Raw genomic sequence first — 24588 nt, 5'->3', positions numbered from 1 at the left:
AATTTCTTTAACAGAACAGAGCACCCTGCACTGCTCAGTGTCTGCAGAGCAAAAGGATTTATTCAAAGCAGGCCACAGTGTTTAACATTTCTCATTTGCATTTTGACAACTGTATGGTGGAGCTTGGGATGTGGTCCTTGTGTGTCTGCCTGTGGTCTGTACCACTGCTGGCATGAACTCCTTTTGTGGTCAGTCTCTGTTCTTCCTTCCACTGTGCAAACCTGCAGGGCTGATGCTGGCAGGGAGACCATGGGGTTTCCTCTTGGGCTGGAAGTGTAGGGCTGGTGCTTTTTCACAGGAGTTTCACAGGGTGTTTGAAGTTTTCTCCTCTCCTGCTCGGTTGTTCCAAGGCCAGGCTGGATGCAGAAGAACTTGCCTTGGGAGCGTGGCCTTTGCCTCTGTGAGAGCTTGGCTAGGGGGTCACAGTCCTGTCCTCTGGGAAGCATGTGCTGGTTGCAGAGGTCTTCTCTCTCCCTTCTGCCGGGCATCCTGCCAAGGAAAATAGACTCTAAGGCAGGAGCGATTACATTGAGATTATGTGCCGTCCTGGCTGTTTCTGGATGAAGCAGCTGGGCATTTCTGCTATATAGAAATTGGCACAAAACGGTTGTGGCAGAGCAGGATTCTGGCTTTTGTAGCCAGTGGAGCCAAAGCTGAGGACAGGAGGATCCTGGCTGAGGCTGGGAGAGGTGCCCCTAATGACAGGGAGGGCAGTGTGGTTGAGAAGGTGTGCCTTGTTTGAGGTGGAGGCCGGTAAAATATGAATCACATCTGTTTGAAGTAGTGATGAAATCCCAGATTAAGGTTTTCTGTAATACCTGGCCAGTCTGGTGTGCTACAGCTTTCCTTTCTCCCTGGTTAGAGCAGATGGTCCTGACCTACTTTTAGCAATCGTGGTTCTGCTGAGAGCTGCCCAAGGCTTGGCTGTTCTGACAGCCACACATGGATCTGCTGTGTTCACTCTGAGTGAGGAGTTTCCATCAAATGCTTGGCAGACAGGGAAGAGCTGTTCCTGAAAGAGGGACTGTGGGTGTGCTAAACTCAGATCTGCCACTTCTCTGCTTTGTGGCTCTGGCCCTGGGTTCGCTTTCCCATGGTGTGCATTAACTTTTGTGTTGTGCTGTCAGGATTCAGTTAGATAGTATCTAAATGTTAATATGAGAGATACTGGCTTTAGAAGCAGTGAGGGAGGTTAGGCTTCCAACCTTTTAAATATGTGATTAGGCAGGGCTGGAGTATATTCTTAATATTTAAAAATAAATAAAGTCTTTAAACATACCATAAAATAGAAGTTTAAATAAAATATCATCCTGGGGCAAATTGCAAAGCTCTGTTTAGCTCAGTGTCCTGCCTTTGACAAAATCCAGAAGCAGATGCTTAATGGGAATTGTAAGAAACAGGGCATGTATAATGTGGTGGGTTTGTTTTGGAGGTTTTTTTTTTTTTTTTTTTTTTTTTTTTTTTTTTTTCATTCTCTCCCCTCTCCATTTGCCTCCCAGCTTATGACCATCATCAATTTAGAGCCCTGCTTGGTGAGGAGCTGTATCTCATCATCTGATCTTGACTATATCTATTCTCCATTAATTTATATAATCCCTCTTCTCACTTGTTTGTTTCTGGTCTCCATGACATCCTACAGCAGTGAGCTCTACAACTTAATTATGCATTTTAAATGTTATTTGAAATACTCTACATCAGTGATAATGTCCTGAGTTGACTTAGGAAAGTTGTTTGTAACTTTAGTGAGTGCTGTCCTGTTTCTGCATTGTAAAATATGGTAATATAACCATGTAACTCCTTCGATAACTCCATGTTTTTCATCTTGGCACTGTCATGTTCCAGACCTCTTGACTTTTCCATATCTTTCCCCTGGTTGTTTCTTTGTCCATCCAAAGTCCTACTCTGCTCAATCTCTCCTTATTTGGAAGCTGCTCCATGCTTTTGGTCATCTTTGTTGTCCCTTTTGTTATTGTCTCCTTTTTCAGATGTGGGAATCAGAGCTGCCTTCAGCATTCGATAGCATAATGGGGGTAGTGTTTTCTTTCCTAATTGCTCCAAAGGCTGTATTTGCCTTTTTGCTTGATACTCAATACTGAACTGACCTATGAAGTTTTCAAAGTTTTTCTGAGTGATAACAGCTAGTTTTGATCCTGTTATGTTTGTGTATTTAGAATATTGTTTGTTGTTTTTGGTATTTATTGACATTCTAAGGTCTTGTGTAGTTACTTTAAAGTCCACAAGTTCTCTTACTTTTTAGTCTTCTCTGAATTTGATTGTGATTACTAATTTTTTTAATAATAAAATTTGCCACTTCTAGAGATACTCCTCAGATCTTATGTGAATGTACTGAACAGTGCAGATTGCAGAATAAGTTCTTGGCAGATCTCTCTGATAACCCACATCTGAGAGGGAAACGCCTGTCTTTTAACTACATATTAAATCATGATAACAACTGTGACTTCAATTCCACAAAAGCTTAACTTTTTTTTAAGAGTCTTAGCTGACAGTTTTTTTTTTTTAAATCAGTTTAGTTAATATTAACCAAATTAAAAATTATCTCTTGGATCTCAGTTAAATGGGAAATCTGTGTTTGGAATTCCCTGAGTGCTGCAGGGATTTCTCTCTTCTCCACATACTCGTCTATATTTTGGGCAACAATTGGCTTCTTGAAATCATGCAAGCAAATTTGGTTTTATGTGGAGTGATGGGCTTAGATTTATCTAGATTATCACAGAAACAGAGAATTTGCTCAGCAGAGCCAATTGGATAGCGAACTTCAGTGAGTCCTGCTTTCCTAGCAGGGTTTTATTACTGCTGTAAACCTGTCTAGGCTCTTTGGATATACTCTATGAGAATTTTTTTTTCCGAAGTGTTTTTTGTTTTGGTATTTTTCCCTAATTGAAAGAATATTTAAGTCACTGATGGTACTTGTCCACATGCAAACATAACATGTGATGTGGCAGCTAGAATATCAAGGGGCTCTTGTGTGTGTAAATGGAGAACTGATGGGTTCAAACTGGGGAAATAACATTTGCTCAGAGTGCAGTGTTACCCAAAGAAGTGGCCTGCCCAGGTCAGGTGCTGTCAAAAGTGAATGCTTATCCAGGTCAGGTAGCTAAAAAAGCAGGATGTTGACAAATTGGGATGAGCTCAGAGAGCAACTAGAAAAATTAGGTATTTCTGACTGATGAAGCCAGACCGCTTAATGTATCCATGCAAAGGATTACACGTGGCTGCAATCTGTGATTTGGGAAAGCTTAAAGCTGGCAGGATGTGTAAGGGAAGGATTGCATTATGCTTGTCTGCCCTTCGTTTACTTCTTAGGCATCTATTATTGTCTGCTGCTGCAGCTAGGGTTTCTGTGTAGGTGGACCTCTGTCAGAGTTAGAATAGCTGTCTTTATCGTCTTGCCCAAGGAGGATTAAGAAGGAGGATTAGTTTTCATACTGTTCATGCAAAAAGTGACTAGAAGCTTCTCTGATTTGGAAGATTTTGTGACAAGCAAAGTTAGACAATATGACAAGGCATTTTACTTGGGGTAAAGAACCATCAGGTATCAGCTTTCTGGGTTAAGATGGTAGTTTCTGTAACTTAGGAGCCCTAAGAAAAAATCCTGGTATCGCTAGGATACCTTAGTCAGGAGCTTATAGGCTAGAAGGGATGTTTAGTGGTGTTCTGTGGTTTCATTACACAGAAAGCTGGAGCAGATCCTAAAGGACTTTAATCTTCAAATGTGTAACACTGGCACAACCTTATCTTTTGGTTGTGTTAAGATGCTGTGAAACTAACAGCTGGCTTGATTTCCCCTTTTAAAAATGCACATGCGATGTGGTCTTGAGTTCCCATTGTATTAGTGTTTGAGAGCATGGTAAAGTAGAAAAGTCGACCCTTGATTTGCTATTATAGAATATATATGAAGAAAGCTTCTTCAACAGTAAGCATCTTGTGGTTTCTTTATATTCCTTGTAAATGTTGGTGTAGTTGGTCTTAGTTTGTAAAAAGTTCACTATTTAACATTGTATTAATCATTAACACTTCATTAACTAGTTGTACTGGAAGCTTAGTGTTTATAACACATTTTCATCAGTGCAAGGGTAAACTTTGGTTGTGCTAGAGCTGTTTAAAGGAAATACCTGTCTACTACCATCAGTTAATTCTAGTACAGCTGAAATTAATATTTAGGTAGCCCCAGAGACGTAGAAGCACTTTCTGCAGTTTTTGCAAAGAACAATCCATGAACATTATGGAAGTATCACATAGTTGACAATATTTTGTCCAACATTCTTTTAGTAAAATTTCAACACCAATCCGGAAAAGTACTTTGTAATGTTCAGCAATAACTATCAAGGGTTTAGAAAACATAATTTTCCCAAATACTTACCTAAGAATGCTGTTAATTCTACCATGCAGAATTTCTGCCACTCTGCCATTTTGTACTTGGTTTTGTCTTTAAGGGTTTGGAGGGGTTTTTATAAGTTTTTTCACCTCAGCTTTGGTGTTATTCATATCTGATATAATAGAGCTCCCTTGTTTGTGCCAATCCTGCTCTGACAGCCTTGCTTGGACTTGAGATTCTCCTTGGGGTCAATTTTACTTGGAAAACAGAGGTTTGTGTTCATCCCTGCTGAAGCTGCTTGCTGCAAGTCTTCTTAAACAACAGAGCAGAGAGCCTGGTAGAAGTAAATAAGACACAAAAAAGATTTTTTTATTTAATGGCAGTGCCATCTTTCATAGCAGAAACCAGCAAGTCTCTGTTGAGCATATGAAACTTAGAAGGGGGGGCTATAATTCAAGGCTTTTGTGTAGAAAACATAGCAGTGGTCGTCTTCCTGCTACTGGGCCGTGTGAATGTACTGGAGCACAAGGGTCATCGTGCAGCTGGAAGAATGGTGCTTTTAATTTTTAAATCTTTTAGTGCTCACACTGTGGGTTGGCTCTGCAAATGATACAGTGGAAGTGGCAGGTGCAGATTTCAGAGACCTAATTTTTTTTCAGGGCTGGTTCTGCTGAGTTTGGTGGTGAGTATGAGATCTAGCCTAGAAGTTGGAGCATTAGCTGACCTCTCTATGTTTGGAGGGTAGAATGTGGTATTAGGGAAATAATCTGTGAGGATTGGAATAATCTCTGTGTGTTGATACACTGTTAAAATGTGCCCAAATGAGTTCTGGGTTTGTTTCTTTAATAAACAAGTTTCTCACAGGGATACGTGAGGTCAGAGAGGTAAAAATAGTGCTACAGAAAACATGGTCTTATTTCAAATTTTAAGTAGCACAATAGTGCCATTGCTTTAATTTTACTGGTTGTTGTTACGTGGCTGTGTGATATAAATATTCTGTGGCAGAATTGACTAATCCTCCAGCCCTTCTGTTGTGATCCAGATTAAATAAATGAAATTCAGCAGTATTATTTGGATATTAATATTTTACAGTGAGTTAGAGGCAATGTTCGGAGTATTGTCTGGAGCATTTTCCTATTTAACAGGAATTCATCAAAAAAATGGAATATTTAAAAGGAATCCTTAAACCTTGGCAATTGCATTCAGAATTAATTAAAGGCTACACACTTTTAGTGCAATCTGTCTGCAACAGCTGTGGTATACACTAGCAGTGAGCACAGGAAGCAGAACGGTTCAGTAAATCCATAAAGAGCTCCGTAGTGTAGCCTGTCATGAAACCATCAGATTTAAATGTAGGTTATCCTCCTCCTTCCTGTCCTCCCGGAGAGGTTGTGATGGGCTTAACTGAAAGGCAAGCATAAAAAAGACAGTGATGCCTGTGCTTGACAAACAACTTGGAAAATGGAATTGAAAGACACTGCTGGCTTTTTCTTCCTCTTTATTCTCATGTAGGGTGCAAATGCTTCTAGCTACTGATAGCTACACAGTCATGCTCATTTCTAATGTATGTTTGCTCACCTAGCAATAAATGTAAGTTCATTTGCTAATGGGTCTTTAGCAAAGAGCAACAAAGAGCCCTATATTCAGTGTTTATCCATTGTGCAGGGTGATTAGAACCAGCCTGCAGAACATGCTGTACTACCGTTTTGTTTTGTTTTCTCTGTTCCCACAGAGTCATGGGGATCAGACAGTAGTTTCTTACCTGGATCACATTTAAGGACTAGCTCTTAACAAAGTGACTTCAGGGGGATATCAGTGATTGAAAGAAGAGTAGCCATATGTTAGAGCCTTGACCACAGCAAGATCGGATGGATTATGGTCTGTTGGAATGAAGGATAAGTTGTTTTCTTACCTCTTTCCAGTAGAGGTGCTCCAATAGGTAAAATGCTTTCAGTGAAACATTTGGGGTAGGTTCAAATACAGATCAATGAGCTTGTAACAAGATCTGTATTGCTGAAGTCGTGTCATGTGCTGGGCTTTGAGTCGAAGTACTGGTTAGTTCTGCCCTGGTGGTTGCCGGCTTTGTGGGACACGGAGCAGAGTCCTGCAGCTTGTAGGCATAACCTCTAGCCAGAAAGCCACTGTTTCAGAATCCATAAATCTTGGAGACACATGCCGATTTTACTGTGTGAGTGCTGGCAGAGGAAGGTTGCATTAGCTCAAAAGAAGATTACAGATTCCTCAGAGTGGTGTAGTATAATGATGTCTTGTGATTCTCAGCTGCTTCCAGATCAAAGATTCTCTTCGCCATGTCATTATTGCTGTTCACAACGTAGTCAGGCTCCTGCTGTTGGATGGCCATCAGCCTATAACTTTGTTTGCAGGCATTTTCAGCTTTGAAACTGAGGAGACTCCAGACAGTCACACAACAAGCCATTGTAACATCTGCATGATGGCAGTGCAGAGGTATAGAGACTGTTGTGTTGTTAAGAGGTTCCTTAAATCAAGTTCTCTCCGGTAGAAGTGGTGGAAAAGGATTAAAAATAACTGACGTGTTGGAGTTGGAGCAAGATGTTTTCTGCTGATATAAACCTGAGAGGAGAGTGTCAAATTAGATCTCCTTCCTTCAGTCTGTGCGTGTCTGCTTGCTGGCTTTTCCCGTGGAACTTCTCCCACACAATGAGAGTTGCTCTCAGGTTCTACAATGCCCTCGCTTACCACCCTGGAAAAGAGACTCCTAGTGTAGTTCAGGACTGTTTGCCAGTCTGGGTGAAGCAGAGTGTTCATAGCTCTGAAGCAGAAAGCACTAAGTGTCCATTAGCAGGGCAAACAAAAGCCCCAGTGTGCACGTAGCCTAAACACGGCACTGGTGCGGTGTGAGTCAGCGGCTGTGTGCTCTGGGGAAAGCTGCCAGCCAGAGCCGGCATTCCTGCACCCGGGCATATCCTGACAGTGCTGCCTACTTACCTACGAGAACCGTGTGAAGTGGAGCTTTTCCAGAGCTTCACAAAGCCTATATTTAATAATGTGTTGTTTTTATAATACCTTCCATCCGCCGGATTTAACAAGTAAACTAATCCTCTCAACTGGTTTTTAGGTAGAGCAAAGATGCCAGTTTTACTGACAAAGGAGCCAGAAAGCAGACTTCTGTGGGGGTTTTTTGCAATAGCAGGGAAGTAGAAGATGGATCTAGAGTCTTGCAGCTTTTTTTTTTTTTTTTTTCAGCGTTGCTACTATGTTTTCTGCACATCTGGGCACTGTATAGAATGAGTGTAAGACACAGTTTGTGAGTTGAGAAGTTTGTGACCTAAATTGGTTAAGCTTTGCAGTAAATGCTGGAGTAGTTTACTCTTGAAATGCTGTAGATCTTTTTCAACTTCTGTGCTTTAAGCACTTCTGAGCTAAAAGCACTTTGAGCATACCAGGAAGACCCAAGAGGGCTGATGCCCTAGGAGGGAGGTGATGATAGTTTTCTTAACTTTAACTACAAAATTTGTATCACCCCTGAGGAGCTGAGTTGCCAAAATGAGCACAGCAGATTACAGGCCAGTTCTGGAGGAGATACTGTACTCAGCTCCATGGAGCCTCTGACCCAGCTTGGCAGCTGTGTAGCTCTATGCAGCTTTGATACCCTGTCTGCAAGAGAGAGAGAGGGGAGGAAGGAAATAGATTCACAGCTGCATCACCACCTACTTCTCAATTTAAATGAGGTGGTACTCATAGTATATTATTGAGTACTTGCAGCTGTTTCCCTTTCTCCATGGGGAAAGCATTAATCTAAGTGTTGCAGGTACTTATTACCCCATTTCCACCATGCTGTGGGGTTCCCCATGTTGTCCAGAGCAGTTGTTCCCATCCATGGCACAGCTTGAGTGGATCACACAGTAGGTTTCAAACGGAGTTGGTCTAAATATCCTCTATGGAGGAGCTGAACACGTCTGGTGGTTCCCTGGGTCTCTCCAACATCCAACCTACCTGGACTTGCTTGCACCTTGGGACAGGGAAGGAATGGAACGTTGTCCACAAAACAGGCATGTTTAAATCACCTTTCACAGTACTGGGAGAAGTGCCGTGGAGAAACAAGTGCCAGTAAGAGACTTCTACCCCAGAGATTGCAGTGACAGGTGAACAGGTAAAGGTAGTCATCCCCTCACCTGGATGTGCTGTGTAACTTCCCAAGGAGGTGGGGTCCCACAGAGTCCGGCTTGGCAGGACTGGGGGCAGACTGGTGGCCCCAGGGGGGAGGCTGGGAGCTGACATGACTCATATTCCAGAGGCCTCATCCTGGCACCCCGGTTCTGCTTGGGTACCCAGGTTCTGCTTGGGTGGGTGATGCTCAGTGGCAGAGGTGGCATGGGAAGGTTTCTTTTGAAGCATGAGTGGAACAGCCTTAGACCCACAAGAGGCTGTTGATAGCCATAAGTGATAACAATGAGAGGGTTTAATTATGATACCTAGATCAAATACAGAGTGAAGGGCTTATAAGTTTGCTCCAAATTGGATCTCAGCTACAGTGTATTTAAATAATGGTCCTGCAGGTTTATATTTGTCTTAGACAGCAGTTTGTTTTACTGTGGTGTTGCTCATTAACACCGTATGCAATGTGCTGGCTCCTATGGAAATTTGGTCTTGTCCTGGAGAACTTCCAATACAGGATCATAGCTCAGCTGTGCAGGAGTCGAGTTCAATGTGGATTTTTCTGATGTTACAAGAGTAGTGATTAGCTTCAATGTTGCTATTGCAGCTTCTCCTGAGGATGCTGTGCCTGTCATCTTGGTATGGAGATGACAGAGTTAAATCTGATTTTCCTGACAGCCTCTTGCTGTGGGTGCTGTGGAAGGATTTTGAGTGTTAATTTTTACTCCTGGCTCCAAGGAGTTATAACAGCCTTTCCTTTCTTGCAGAGTGTTTACCATGCCTCTGGGAACGTTCCTCCTTCCTGTTCTCTGTTTCTTGGGAGCATCAGTTCCACGGGGACAGCAATATGTCACATTCTCACACAATGCATCAAAATTCCTCCACCTGTCCATGGACTTGGAATCTGGGACCATTTACTTGGGGGCCACCAACTTTCTCTTTCAGCTGACATCTGACCTGCTGTTGGAGAACATGGTTCAGACTGGACCAGTTCTGGACAGTAAGGATTGTCTCCCCCCGGTCTCAAAGCTGGAGTGCCCTCAGGCACACCACACTGACAATCACAACAAGCTGCTGCTGGTGAACACCGTGCAGAAGGAGCTCATTGTGTGTGGCAGTGTCCACCAGGGAATCTGTGAGAAGAGGAGTCTGGCATCCATTGACCATGTCCTCTTCCGGCCAGAGAGCCCTGGTGACACTCAGTACGTTGCTGCCAATGATCCCAATATCACCACTGTGGGACTGATTGCCTACTCGAAGGATGAGGTGCCCTTGCTGTTTGTGGGACGAGGGTACACTAGCCGAGGAGTGGGAGGAGGGATTCCTCCCATCACGACCCGGAATCTCAGGGCCCACGGAGGGGATGTTCAAGCAACAGACTCTCACTCCATTTTCTCCTATGAAGAAACAGCAAAACTGGCTGTGGGCCGGCTGTCAGAGTACAACCACCATTTCATTAAATCCTTCACTTACCGCTCCAGTGTCTATTTCCTCTTCTACCGGCGGGACCTCAAATCCCAGTCGCGTGAGTACAAGACCTACATCTCACGCATCTGCCTGGATGACTCCCACTATTACTCGTATGTGGAGTTACCTCTGCTCTGCCAGAGCAAAACCAATACATACAGCCTCCTGCAAGCAGCCTATGTCACCTGGCCGGGAAAGGAGCTGGCCCAGGGGCAGCTGGACACGGAGGGGGAAGTGCTGTTTGCAGCTTTCTCTGCCTGGCAGGCTTCTTCTGGGAAACTGAGCGAGGAGTCTGCACTCTGTGTCTATGCCATGGAGGAGGTGGATCGCCTGACCAACTGGACTAGGGATGTTTGCTACATGAGAGATGGGAAGTCAGAGGAAGGGACAGAAGTGGCATATATTGAATATGATGTCAGTTCCAACTGCGTCCAGCTGCCAGCGGTAAGTGGCTTTGCACTTTTGAGCAGTCTGCAGCATGTTCCTGTGTTGCTCTTTCTTCCTGAAGTTATCTTGCTTACACAGATGGATGTTGAAATCTGGGTTAAAAGCCTTTGCGCTGAGTCTGTTGTGTCCCACATGTGCTGGATTCCTTGCTGAGGGAGAGGAACTGTATGTGGCAGTGGAAGGAGCATCTGGTGTGACCTGGCCCTGAGGCCTGTCTTATGGCAATACTGTGCAAGAGCACTGACACTGCTGTTCAAGTCATCCTTGTTTCATCCAGTTTCATCGCTTGGTCTTCACTGCAGGGAAGGAGAGCAGCATGTGTATGTGCTCCTGTGTGTTGGGAAGGGAATTAAAGGGGTGTGCTGGGTCCCTGTTGTTTGTGGTGAAGTGCACCACACAACAGCTTCCTGGAAGGGCACTGAGGAACAAAAAGGAACATTAGCGAAACCAAGTGTCAACCAAGAGGTGTTCAAAACCCTCCTGGATTCATTCCTGTGTAACAGGTTTTAAGTGACCCTGCTTTGGCAGAGGGGTTGGACTAGATGATCTCCAGAGGTCCCTTCCAACCTCAATAATTATGTGATTCTGTGAAAATCCCAGTTTCCTGTAGACTGCTTTAGTCCTGCAGAATTTTGGGCACATTTTTACCGAGCTGGCTGTTTTGCTCCAGAGCTGTAAGAGGTGATCATCCTTTAAGTTCAGTGACAAAAGCATGATGGGATGTTGCAAGATAAAAACGTGACCTGAAGTGACTCTGACCCTGAATTCTCACCATCTGGTGGCCACATTGGCTGCAAAACCAGGGACAGTGGTACAAACACAGGGCAGCAGCACTCTCCTGGATGCAGTGTCCTGGCCCTAGGCTCTGTGACTACAAGCAGCCTGTTTGCACCAAGGGTATTTCAGGTCCTTAGCAGAGCAGTATGTTATCTTGTGTCTTCCCTCTACAGAACAGGCTGTCCAGAGAATTGGCCTCTTCCCAGCCTGGTGCTGCAAAGAGCAAAGTGGTACCACAGAGCTTTAGAAGTTCCTAGGGTTAGGGGTGTGGTTCAAAACCAGTCTTAAAATTATGATTTTCCTTTCAGTAGCTAAAGCTGACTGTACAGTACTTGTGGGACAAGGGAAGGGTAAAGAGCAGACTTGGAACAGGATGAGTATAAGGGTAGGAGGAGTATGTAAGAGTTGGGAAGAGTTGGAGACTTCCCAGCTTGATGTCCTGCTTTCACTGTATTTCTTAGGCATGCCCCATAAGTCCTTTGAAAGGCCACATGGAAGGACTTGTCACAAGTGATGTTTTAGTGGAGCTTAAGGGAGTTAAATGTCAAACAGGTATGAGCAGATGATAAAAATCCTTCATTCAAAATAATGTGGAGTTCCCTTATGCTATTTGATCCAACAGAGAAGTGGATACACAGGTTGGTCAAAAAAGTCAATCTCTGTCTGTGATTCACGGTGCAGGATCCCAGAGTCCCAGCTGGATGGTTTGGCTTGAGTGGGCTGACCATAGTGTGGTGTCTTATTAACAAGTGTGTCCAATGATATGTAAATGTCCTAACAAACCTGATCCTTCACCATTCAGCACACCGTAGCGGTTGTCGTTGAAATTGTATCTAACATCGTGTAAAGGTCTGTGCCAACTCCAGCCTGCCTCAGTCAGGGCTGAGTGGAAGCAGCTGTCAATGGACATTTTATGCAGGAACAGTTCTAACTCGTTTTCAATGGTGGCAGCTTGTGCTGGATGTAAGGATAATACTAATTAATTTCACATTTTTCTGCCTTCAAACCAACTAGCACGTAAGGTATGCCCTTTTCCTTAGTTAGCTCTGCCTCTGGGTTTCAGCCCAAAAAGGGAGGCTAAAATTGAGTTTTACAGTTCAATACAACCTCTTCAATTGGAAAAAAAAACCCCAGCTTGTTTTTGTAAGAATTTCATACCAAGTTCATTTGTTCAGTTTGCTGGAGATTCATTAGTTATGAGATGCAGGAAGCTATGTAGACGCTGTTTACTGACTTGATAAGTTGGAAGTGTGAAACATGTTTCTAGAAAGCTTGGGAAGGCTGCATGTCTTCTGTGGGTGTAGTTTTTAAGGCATGTATCTTATCCTTTTGTTTGTAGTCCTCTTCATACATAGATATAGCTTGTCCTATTGTGTTTCCTACCGGTGCAGATAGGATACACACAGCAGAATTCACAGCAGCAGCTTCTGCATTTCATTAAGACACTTGATGATCCCTCAAGTGCATTTTCTGCAGCATTGCCAAGATCTTATTCATTGCAAGCAATTCAAACAGCTTCTATGTAAATTTATATAAGTACTTTATACAGACAGCCCCTGCGAGGCCATGGCTGGGCTGTGCCAGTGCTCGGAGAATTTGCACAAGTCACATTGGTTTATAGTAGATAAATGTTGTTTATGAAGTGACTTGCCCTTGGCATCACAAATAGGCAACAGCAGTGCTGAGCACGACTGGCTTACAAATATTTCTGACTTGTATGTGGACATTTTTTAAGCAGTCTTTGAAAAATCAACCAGTAATGAGGTCATTAGGCTCCAGAATTTGTACAAAGGTTGCAAAAGATATCTAGAATCCCATTCAAAATAAGCACTTAATGCTTTGGAGCATGGAATTTTGGCAGTGGCCTGCTTCCTAATAAATCTTAAAGGAATTGGATAGCTGGAGAAATAGAAATCTTTAAGTTACAAGAAGATGACTGGAAGAAGCTTAAAAATCAAATGACAGGTGGTAAGAAAAACGTATGCCACTATAAATTAGTGGTAGTTTAGAAGATGTTAAAAACTAGCAATCATTAAAAGCTATGACCTCCTCAGACTTTGTCAGAACTTTACACCAAGTGTGCAGAAAAATCACTGAATTTGTATTTGAAAGGAAAACAATAAAGCACTGGACTTAAAGCAGTGCTAGTCTAACTGGCATGGTTTGTTAATGGAACTGTCATGTCAAGCTTTGCTTCCTTGCTAAGATAACAATGCATTTGAGAAGGGAACAGAGCTGAGCAGGGTAAATATATTTTACTGTGGGATTTCCATAGACCCTACCAAAAGCTGCTGATTGCTTCTTGTTTCTCCAGGAAGCAGTCAAGTATTTAAAAAACAAAGCCAACAACAACAACACAAACACACACTAAAAAGAAAGAAAAAAAAAAAGAGAGAGAAAGAGAAATAGGAGGAGAGGGGAGAAAGGGCCAGGTTTTCCACAGGACCAGTGAGTGGAGATAAGCAGATGCCTCAGGAATGCCATGATGTGTTGTTATCATGGATCTCTGACGGGGGCAGCCCCATTGCCTGGTGCCGGTTGGTACCACGCAGCCTGAGCTGCCAAATGCAAAGCCACAGACATCAGACAGAAGGAATACGTAACCCTGCTCACAAGGAGTCTAAATTGAACCACATTGCCTGAGGCAAGAGAGAGAGCTGGAATCAGTATGGACTGCATGGTTAATGTGCTGCTCCACGCTCAGCTTTGTCAGAGTAATTAGTAAGGGGCTGGAGAGGAGAGTGAAAACATTATCCATAAGGGATTTCATGATGAAAATCTTGAATTTATACAAGCCACATTGTTTGAAGACAAGCCACTGATCAATTAAAAAATGGTGTTTTGGATATTAATTGTTGGGTGAACAATCCTGCATTCAGTCTCCAAAAGGATAATGTAAAATTGAAATGAATGTGGAACAAGGCACCAAGAAAGACATAAAGCAACAGAGGAACTATCCTAGACAAGACTGAATTTGTTACTTAGGAAAAAGATGAATCATAATGGGATATCTTTTCTCTGCACATAACAAATAGTAAGTAAGCTGATAGCTTTCATTGTCTCTCTATAGAATGCAGCAAGTGATGGGTTGGTGGCACTGAGAGGGAAATAACTGGAACAGAGGAGTGACTGTTTCTTCACAGAGCAGTGGAGTTAATGTTCAGAACTCTCACAAGACTTAGAAGGATTGAAGCAATGTGCAATGATGTCTCTTGTATGTGCTCTTTGATTCCCAAGTGCAGTTAGTAAGCTCTTTGGAGCAGGTTGTGTCCCACCCTGTGTTTATGTACGTCCTGATGCATTGGGACTCTACTTCAGGCTTAGAATTTAACTTGTAGGTGTTACCAAAAACCATGCAAACTGCTTGTGGTGAAACTTGTCACAAGATGGTAGTGCAGTAGAAACAGAAATTCCCTTCTTTTTCCTTTGTTCAGAAAAACACAACAAATCTTCCCCGAAGGTGTATCATGGCAGTGTGTAACAGCAACGTTTTTTGGAAAACTTGAGAGAGTTTCAATTAATTTAATTACTGATGCTGAATGAACTGGCTGAAATGTCTGCAGGATTCTGTGAGGGTACAGACAGCCAACATACCTAAACTAATTATTAAAATATGGATGGTTTTACCTTCAGTAAAAAAAAAAAAGCTTAGAGGGCTTAAAACTGAATTCACTGCTGGGGAATTTGAGTAGAAGGGGATGGTGGGAAGTGTTAAATGTGCTAACATTATTGGTACCCATTTTTTTGGTACTGATTTCCCTGTTCTTTTCACTCCTCCAAAAAGGACACCCTGTATGCCTACCCCTGTGGCTCTGACCACACTCCCAGCCCTATGGCCAGCCGGGTGCCCTTGGAAGCAGCCCCACTCCTGGAGAAAACTGAGGCCCGTCTGACAGCTGTGGCAGTGAATGTGGAAGATGGCCACACCATTGCTTTTCTGGGAGACAGCAGAGGAAGGCTTCATAAGGTATGATCTGCCTACAGCAAAATGGATAAAACTAACCAGGGATGCTCAGGTAGAAGGGGGAAAAAGGCAGTTTTTCTTTTTCCTTGGGAAGTTGGGTTCCTACTAAAGATTGTTATTATCAGACGGCCTTTTCTCACCCTGTACTGCCTGTGGAAAATGTGAATGCCCCAAATGTGGTCACATTGCCTTTGGTTACATCTGCACTGAGCCAGCAGCAGGGCTGGTGCATCTTATGTGGTTTGCACAGGCATTTTTGGGTATGTGCTTCATGTGGCTGAAGTCACTGCACTGAGGTTCTGGTGCGAGGTTAAAATCCTTGCACACAGCAGTGGTTCCAGCTTGTTCCTGTTGCAGAATGGGTGCCTCCCACTCCTGTGGTGGGGCTTTGCCTGCTCACAGCTGTGACTCTCTTGCAGGTGTACTTGGGAGCCCAGGGAGAGGCACACACCTATGCTTCAGTATCTATCCAGGCGAACAGCATGGTGAGTGGAGACCTGCTGTTCGACCAGTTGCAGGAGCACCTCTTTGTCATGACCCAGTCAATGGTAAGAGCAATACAATCTCTTCCACAGAGGAGTTGAGAGCACTAGATGTCCAGACAAACTGCCAACAGGAGCGGGGGAGGCAGGGAAACTGCACCTGGCTAAGCCTGTGCCAGGCAGCAGCTGCCTACCAGTCTTTTACAGGAATGGGAACTGACCTTTCCCAAAAGCTGGAGGAAGCATGGAGAATGCCTTGTTACCCTAATCCATGGCTTGTTTGCATGTGCATTTTCTGAAGTCTGTCAGGCTGTATCAGCAGTGATGGAGGAATGTGAACTGCAGGCTGTAAAAAGCTGCTCTGCTGGCGTGAATACAAGGGACCACCAATTCCTGGATTCCGCTGTGTGGAGCAGCAACTGTTTGGACAGCAGTTTGCATCTCCATTTGAGCAGAAGAAAGCCACTGAGTTCACATGTGACCTGTCTTGGTTTTGCAGGATATTGAAAAGAGAAAAGAGATTTTGTGTAATTGAAGTGTAGCACTTCTGTTTTAAATCAGTAAAAAGATGAAGCTGTTCTTCTGTAACCTACGAAAAGCAGAAATGTGTGGGAGATGTCTTCGGACAGCAGAGGTGTTCTCTGACCAGGGATATAATAACAGACTTGCAGATGAAATCTGCTGTGGGAGGACCCATGTGAGACACCTTTCTCTTTACCCCTGCTTTCCGTAACTCTCTTTGTGCCTGGAGGCAGCTGGAAGAGAAGAGGCATTGCAATGCTTCAAGCTTTTGAAATATTGGTGTCTGCTGAGTAGGAAATCCAGCTATGGATACTTTATTTGAGAGGATTTGTACCACTACTTGTATCAGCTCCTTGAGCTGGAAAGAAAAGGATCCTCCTAGCAAAGGAAAAGCAGTCCTTGAGTTACTCTGAAAGAAAGAACAAACAAAAAATGAGAGCCACTGCTTCCCTTCACTCCCCCAGTGCACTTTGAGATACTTGTAAAATTCGTAGCACTTCAAAGCAGGAGTTGAAATCTGTGAGTGGAAGAAGATTAGGGAAATCTGAAATATATCCTTAACAGTAATTGTTCTGCCAATTAGAAGATGCAAATTACATCATTTACTAGGCAAAAGTAATAGGTCTGGGATTAGAAGTTGGTATTTCAAAGTAGCTGACATTAGTAGCTGAAGTGTAGTAGCGGATTAAAGAGGGCAAGAGGCTGAAATCAGCAAGGATGGTAAGTTAAAGCAGAGGAATTTTGCAAGTAAAATTTACCCTGAGATGGCAGAAAGTTTTTGTGCCACTCTGATCAAAGCTGCAGGGTCTACTTTCGGTCAAAATGATAGTTCTGTCAGGTAGAGCTGGGCAATAGTGCATGTGGATTCAGAGGCCTCAGCAGTAGCTGCTGTCTCCAGCTTCAGTCACCTGCGTGTCAGGAGAGATGATCACACATGACAGAGTCCAGAAAAGCAGAAGAGTGGAGGATGCTCAGTTGGCTATTCCATAATTCACTTTGTTAAAATGCAGTTTTATGACTGAATAAAATTTCCTCCTTGCAAAATGTCTTGCAGAATACCCAATGAAAGGCAATACAGTTTGCTTTCCTCTGAGCCTCTCTACAGCCTCATGTTTAGATGTCCTTCCCCAATATGTGAAATGGCTGTTCAGATGGTCTCTGAATGTTTCCATTTCCACTCTGAAAGTTTCCACTTGTTCCTTTTTTCTTTGTCTTTATGGGAGGATAAATTGAGAATCAAGAAGTTCTTTAGATGAGCACACAAGTGATGGGACTTCCTAGTTAGGCATAAGAAGCCAATGACCTGGGAGCTGTGTTGTGTGTGCTGTGTTTTCCACTTTTCATTTCTTTCTCTGACAGGTAGTAAAGCTTCCCATAATGGAATGTTCCCTGTATTTGGATTGTGAGTCCTGTTTGGCACTGAAAGATCCTTACTGTGGCTGGTGTGTCCTTCAGGGAAGGTAAGAGAGATCCCGGTTCACCTGTAAGGATTTTGGAGGGAGAGTGCCTAGGGATTGTCTCCGCTTACTCTCTTCCTTATATCTGTGTCTGGATTTAGTTTATTTTTAGTTCCTTTATGGGATATTTGCTCTAACTTACCATTCCTCTCTCTGCTTTCCTAAAACACTGCCAGCAGCAATAGCAGTTGCACACAGGGGCATCTTTCTATCGCTTTTTGGGTCTTCGGCACCACTCACGATTCTCCTGTTCATTAGTTTTCAGCCTTGTCTTAGTCTGAATTCAGCTCAAAATACCACAGTTCAAATTTAGACAAGCTATCTTGTCTCTTCCTCTGGTGTCTCATTTAGCACTCTTTCACTTCTTGCTCCCCTACTGATGTTGCTTAATGAGATGTGGTTTATTCCAGTGTATGTGTCTGCCTGCTGGTTGGGCTTCCCTGTAGAAAGTCATAGGAACTAGTTCATGACCCCTGATGCCCAAAAAGTGCCTTTATAATTTCGCAACAGTTCATCCAGTAATTTCACAACAGTTCATCCAGTTATTGCAGATGGTGGGAGGCTGGGACTTCAGTGGCTTGTGTAGCAGCTTCCCCAAAACTCTAGCAAGGCTTAAGACAACCAGTGTCTGCTTGGAAGCCAAATACAAGCTGCTGCTCAGGTCTCTCACAGGGCTTCTTGCTGTTTCCCTGCAGGTGCAGCCGTCGCTCCGAGTGCTTGCGGTCCAGGCTGAGTGAGCAGTGGCTCTGGAGCTTTAACTCTACACAGCAGTGTCTGTCTGTCCAGTCACTAACTCCAGCCAATATCAGCAGAGAGGAAAAGAGAAATGTGAGTGATGGTGATCCTCTAATGATGCTCAAACTTAGAGAAAGTCCTCTGCAAACTGAGGAGTCACAAGTCTTTCTGTTGCTTTCACTGGGGTGCTGAAACACTGAACCTTCAGGCACATTGTCTGCCTCACATGAGAGACTTATCTCCTGGTACAGCCAAGCTGTTAATTCAGTTCTTTGGTTCTTTCTTTGTTTTTCTTAAAACTAAATGTCCTTGCTTGCTGAGAGTTACTGGGTATTCTGGAGTATGTGATGCCTGCTTGGATGGGGACCCTCCTTGTTTTAGTGTCTATAAGGTGCCTGTGTCTGTGCTTTCAGTGTTTCTGTCAATTGCTGTGAGGAAGGCCTGGAGGGAGTGGCCCAGAATTACAACTCCTGTCTGGCATATGATAGCTGGCAGAAAAGCTGAGAAGGTGTTGGAGTGATTTGAAGTCTGTCATTGTGTCAGGAGGTAGCAAGAACCTGTCTTTTGCTAGAGGCTTGGGCAGTGGGGGAAGTTGTCAGCTGCTGGAGGGATGCCAAGTTCAGTTCAGAATGGCAAGCAGTGATGAATGGAATAGTCAGTCCTGGGAGACATTATAGGAAAATTAGTGGGTTTGTAGATGACTACTTTATGGGATTCTTCCTTTGAAAAAACAGAACCAAAAAATTATATTAAGTGAAGGCAAATTATTTACTGGATATTATTGAACTGATAGATATTCTTGGCCATCTCGGACTTACCTTCTCTGCGCGAGGAAGAATTTTACTCGTGTTATTTCGAAGATTATGAAAGCCCTGCAGTTCTGACAGAGTCAGGAATCATGTGTCCTTCTCCAGATCCCAGCCAAGCGCCAGCTTTGCCAACAGGAACAGGTTAGTGAAATGCTTTAAATGGAGCATGATAGCTCTGATAACATTGTTGGGAGAAAGCATGGTGCAGGTCGTCTATTGCCAGGATTAACAGCCATGAATGTATGTGGACTGTCAGCAGGTGTTCATTTCATTCCTCATAATATCTGTTTGCTTTCTACTTGTCACACACATCCTGTGCTATTTTGGGCTGTTGCCCAATTCCAATGCCAAATTCTGATAGTTGGAAAGGAGATCCTGTTTGAAGGGTTGTATGCAAATCTGAATGAGATCTGAAATGCAGTCTAGAGAGGTGGCTGATTTGGCAGCTTTTTCATAAATCTGGGGAGAAAACTCTCATAAATATTGCTTATTTATTAAAACCAAACAAAATTCAACCTTCTCAGAATTAATGTAGTGGGAGAAGGAAGTACATATAAGAAAAGGCAAGAAGAGACCCATGATCCTGAAAGATAGAAATAAATCTTTAATGCAGTATAACCTCAGAAAATACACAGTCAGCCTGTGAACAGTAGCTGGCTGAGTATTGCTGATTGGCCACTTTAAAGAACCTGGAAAGTTCTCAATTTGTTTTCTTTGCATTGGATTTTACCCAGCCTGTCAGTGTGAGCTCTGATGAGCTGATCTGTTCAAAGAGCTTGTTCATCTGAAGTAAAAGGCAGGTGTCCACTGGGACACATTCCACACCATTCACCTAAATGGCTGAACAGATTTTTCTATGCAAGTATGCAGCTGGCTAATAGGTATAAAGCAATCTCCATGGACATAACATGACACCAGAACTCAGCTAACACACTCATTCAATCTCAAACGCCTTCATTTTCAATATTATTTGCAATGTTTTAATATCTGGCTTTCACACTGCTTTAGTCTGGAACAATCCCACCAGGTCTCCACTCAGGGTGGTCAGGCAAAGAGGGGAGAGGGCTTCATGCACTGCCACTGCAAGCAGAGTGGGCAGCATTTGCTTCTCTGTTTAGTTGTATGGGCCTGAATTTAAGCACAGTTGTGAATAATCAGTATAGACAAAGCCAGAGCCTAGTTCTCATTATTGCAGGCTTCAGATATTCTTATCAACTCTTTTGTAAGTCAGTCTTGCATTTATTCCAAGATGTCTTACCTACAGTACTTTCACATTATGTCTGAGACTTCTCAAGTGGCGCCTGTTCTGTAGCATAAACTTGCTCATGGATGGTTTCTGTCCTTTTGATCTATTTGTGTTGTCCTTTTGCTTCCGCAGTGCTTCTCCCACTCAGTGAACTATGGCCAGGCATTCCTAGCACAGAGTTTTGCTGTTTAACTGTGCCAGCTGCTTCTTCGTGTTCTCTTATTCCTCAGACTTCCTCTCTCCTTCACTGTATTGTTATTCCTTCTCTGTGTGGCTTCTGTACTCTGCTAAGATGAATTTGAAGCTGGTAACCAGATTCATATATTGTTTTCTAAATGAGATGTGATTAGGGCCATAGATGCCAACACTTTGCTATTTCTTTCTGTAATACTTTCCCCAGTTCACTAAAATATTTGCCATTTTTCAGCTTTATTTTAAAGGTTGCATACCAGCTCATCCATCATGTGTAGCTGTTGAGCTCCAAGTTAGTAGCACAAACTCTTGCTCTCAATCTGCAAGTGTTAAACCTCAACCTGTCAAACAGCATTATTGGCAGTCATGGGAAATAATGGCCTTTCTGGAGAAAGGAGTATTTATAAATATGGTGTCATAACCCTGAAATCCTGGGAGGTGTTAACCTTTCCACCACTGCCAAATGCAATCACTTCTATGACGGTGATAGAAGCTGGCAGTATTGCAGTGACTCCAGCCTCCAGCTGCATAGGATATATCCTTACTTTCTGCACATCCTGGGTTTCAGTACACTCCTCATCACTGTTTTGTTAGTATACTGCTTCCCTTGCCATCCTGTCAGGAATCCAGCTTAGACCTGACTGGTTCTTCACATGCTGATTGTTCTGTTGTGACTAGAGATTGCTTGGAAGAGGAGCTCTGAAATCTCATTCTGACAGGAACAGTGCATAAGGTTCTTGTTACTTATTGTTATTGCAAACTGCCTTAGAGAAACAGCAGCTCCTGAGGTGGAGCATAGATTGCAGTATATTCCCATTATTTGGAGAGCTAATAACCAACTCTAAGGTTGGAGGCATTTGTCTGGGACAAGATTAATTAGCTGATTTAGTACTGTCATATGCAAAATATATTCTTCCAGCTGATGCTATCAGCTGCAGTAAGTTTTGACCATCTCTGCAGCTGTTTGGTCTACAGAAAACAGTGACAGTCTCTCCCCAAAGAGAACAGAGCTATCCTGAGGCTTGTAGTTGATGTGAGACCTGGATTTTAAAGCAGATGAGCCTTCAGTTGTTGTAAGTAAGATTAGAAATCTTATAAACCTCTTCCCTGACTCACTTCTTAGTCTGGTCATAGAACAAAGCTCTCAAGGTGCAGGCAGCATGTGAAGGGCACATCAGTTCTAAAGGTTTCATTTTCCTTTGGATGACAAAAGACAATCAGCTTGGAGCCTCAATGTTAGTTCTTCCTGTAATACAGAGATGGCAGCGGAATTATAGAGATAAAGATGGACAGATCTTCAGACTAGGCTTCTTTCCCATGGCAAGAGCTGTCACAAACTATGCCTGATGAACTTGTCCAACCTGTTTTTGGTGTCCATAGGATAATCCAGTGATTGAGGTGCTAGAAGCCTGGAAGGGAATCTGTCTCAGTGTTTGATAGTGTCTATCCTAAATCATGCTGTGTCTCCTAACAGTATGGCAAACTTATAGGGGCTCCATTTCTAAGAAGTTTTTATTTTCATTTTCAGATCATGTCACCATAAAGCTTGTAGTGCGTTTCCATGACATCTTCATTGCTTCTGTGGACTTCTCTTTCTATGACTGTGCTGCAGTGGCCCTGCTGTGGAAATCGGCACCGTGAGCACCTGCTTTTTCTCTTCTGTAGTTTTAGGGAGGGTGGCTGTCCCTTTCTCGGTTTTCCTGTCTTAGCAGCTCCTTTTCTGTCATTCTTCCAGGTGCCAGAAGTGTGTGAGCAGTCTCTGGGGATGTAACTGGTGCATCCAGCAGCACCTCTGCACCCACAAAGCAGCCTGTGAAGAAGGGACCATTATCTACAATGAAAGGGTGTGTCTTCTGCTCAGTCCTAGTCCTGTGTGCTCTCTCAGCCTCAGTGAGTCAGATCTCTTCTCAGGTAAAACAGGAGCTGTCAGTCACATCAAGCAACAAGTGAGCTGTTGGAGCAAAGAGGAGCTCCCGTTGGACTGACACGAGGCTCCACATTCCCGATACTACGGGTTTCTGGGGAAGTGCCATCAGATGAAGCAGGTCACCCTTGTCCAGGGCTGTGCGCCCAGTGTTGTCAAAATGGAAGCACAAAAGCAAGCTAACAGGGAGGTGGAGCAGGTGCCCAGCTTGTGGCTGCCAGAGGTGGCCTTGCGTTTTTGTGGAGGATGACGTCTAGCAGACCTCCCTCTGAGAGGAGGCCAGTGCAGGCATCTGTGGGAAGAGGGAGTGTTGCTGCATCTTCTGCACTGTGGACATTCCCCGATCTCATTGCAAAAGATGGTATAAGATACAGCTCATGTTAAAATCCAGAGGGTGAAACAGCCTCTTGTCTGTGGGAGGTCACACAGAGTGTTCTTCTGCTTGGGTTTTTATTCTGTTTCATTTCTTTCTCTCATCCCACCGTGTTGTTTCTTTCTAGGCCCAGATCCCAACCTCGAGTGTGAATCCCTCTTCAGCTGCTCCCCTCACCAAGTCCTCCACCGCCGCCCCCACCACGGCCACAAAGCCCGTCACCACCGCCGTGCACGTGGGCCCCAGCACGGTGTCCCACACGGCGTCCGTCCCCGTCACACCCTCCATGGCCTCGCAGACGCCGCCGGGGCCGGCGCAGAGCCCCGGCTACACCCCCCTGAGCCTGTCCACCGAGGCCGCCTCTCTCCAGGCCGCCACCGAGGCCCCGCTGCCACCGCCTGCGGACAAACCCGCTGTCACCGTGCCGGAGACAACTTCCCCCGCTGCGGCTGTCCCCTCCAGCCCATCCAAACACGTGGATCACGGAGCCTTGCCCACTGAGAGGCCGGACGCGGAGGCCCGGCGCACAGAGCCGCCCGCCACCCTCGGGGGCAGCCCTCTGCACACGTCTGCAGCCGCAGCTGTAACACCCTCCCCTCATGTCACGAGTCTCAAGTGGCCTCCAAGTCCTTTTCCTAGCACAGAGGCACTGACATCTGCCATCTCATCTCCCCAGACCCCCAGCCAGGTGCCAGGGAGCCCTGTTGTCTCTGATGATGCTCCTGAGCTGCCAGGAACGGAGCTCTCTGTTTCGGAGCTCCCAACATCAGCTCCCCCGCCGTGGCTGCTGGAGGAAGGCACAGAGCTCCAGGACACAGAGGACTGGATGGATTTGCTGCAGGCTGAGAATGACACATCTCTTTTCTCTGCTTCTACTCTCCTGTCGGGCGATGGCGATTCTTCAGAGAGGGATGTCCCTGACTTTCCCAGGATCCTTCACCCTGACCTCGATTATCAGTATGATGCCCCTGAGTTTTGGGAGGAGGTAAATTACTGGCCTTTTGTAATTCACAGTCTAAGGCTGTAACTCTTTGAAGTTTTCTTACAGATTGCCAGTCTAGTATTTCAGCACACAGGAGGGGTCGTGTTTTGTGGTTCTTTTTCAGAGTGAAGAGCCAAGCTGGGGTCCAAATGCATGTCCTTGTGTGCAGGGAATCCAGGGATCTTCGCTGTTTCCAGTCAATGTGGCAAGGAAGATAACTCTGCTGGGAAAGAACTTCCACCTCTATCAGGTAGTTAGCTTAATGCCATCACCATCAAGAAATTGCATTAATGGCAGGCACTGTTTGGGCAGCTTGGCCACAAGACTACTAAAAATTTATGTAAGATACAGGTGTGACTCTGCCTAGATTTCTCCTGGAGGAATAACCTAATTTTGTGCATAAAGAATTCCATAGCTGGATATATTGGTGTGTAAAAGGTCACTCAGAGAAAGCGAGAGTACAGGTGTGCACCAACCTGCTGGAGAAGATCTGCATGTATTTGGATTAAATTGCACCTGTGCTGCACTGCAGAGGGTAGTTCTTGGAATAACTTTCTGCTGAATCCATCCTGTTTGTTTGTGTCTCCATGCACTAAAGACAAGTCATCTGTTCCTTTTCCTTTCTGGCATGCTCATGTTCATGTGGCTGTTCCTGCCACACCTGAAACTTCTGCAGGGGGAAAGCCAGCCTTGACAGTTGTTTTTTGGGTGTGCCTCTGATAAAAATTCTCTTTCCTT

General features: G+C 44.3%; 1 protein-coding gene across 1 annotated transcript in view; it reads left to right on the top strand.

Moving 5' to 3' along the window:
* PLXNB1 (plexin B1) overlaps positions 1 to 24588 on the top strand; it is a 52618-nt gene that overhangs the window by 7356 nt on the left and 20674 nt on the right. Inside the window, exons 2-11 of the mRNA XM_066326624.1 lie at positions 9241 to 10384; positions 14949 to 15131; positions 15548 to 15676; positions 17492 to 17592; positions 18285 to 18417; positions 19118 to 19274; positions 22100 to 22208; positions 22307 to 22415; positions 22996 to 23853; positions 23975 to 24100. Coding sequence (XP_066182721.1) covers positions 9251 to 10384; positions 14949 to 15131; positions 15548 to 15676; positions 17492 to 17592; positions 18285 to 18417; positions 19118 to 19274; positions 22100 to 22208; positions 22307 to 22415; positions 22996 to 23853; positions 23975 to 24100 — 3039 coding nt within the window. The 5' untranslated portion in view covers positions 9241 to 9250. The remainder of the gene's footprint in view (positions 1 to 9240; positions 10385 to 14948; positions 15132 to 15547; positions 15677 to 17491; positions 17593 to 18284; positions 18418 to 19117; positions 19275 to 22099; positions 22209 to 22306; positions 22416 to 22995; positions 23854 to 23974; positions 24101 to 24588) is intronic.

The sequence above is a fragment of the Sylvia atricapilla genome, chromosome 11 (genome assembly GCF_009819655.1).
Source record: "Sylvia atricapilla isolate bSylAtr1 chromosome 11, bSylAtr1.pri, whole genome shotgun sequence".
In the NCBI taxonomy this organism is placed as follows: Eukaryota; Metazoa; Chordata; class Aves; order Passeriformes; family Sylviidae; genus Sylvia; species Sylvia atricapilla.
This window is presented reverse-complemented; position numbering and strand designations above follow the sequence as displayed.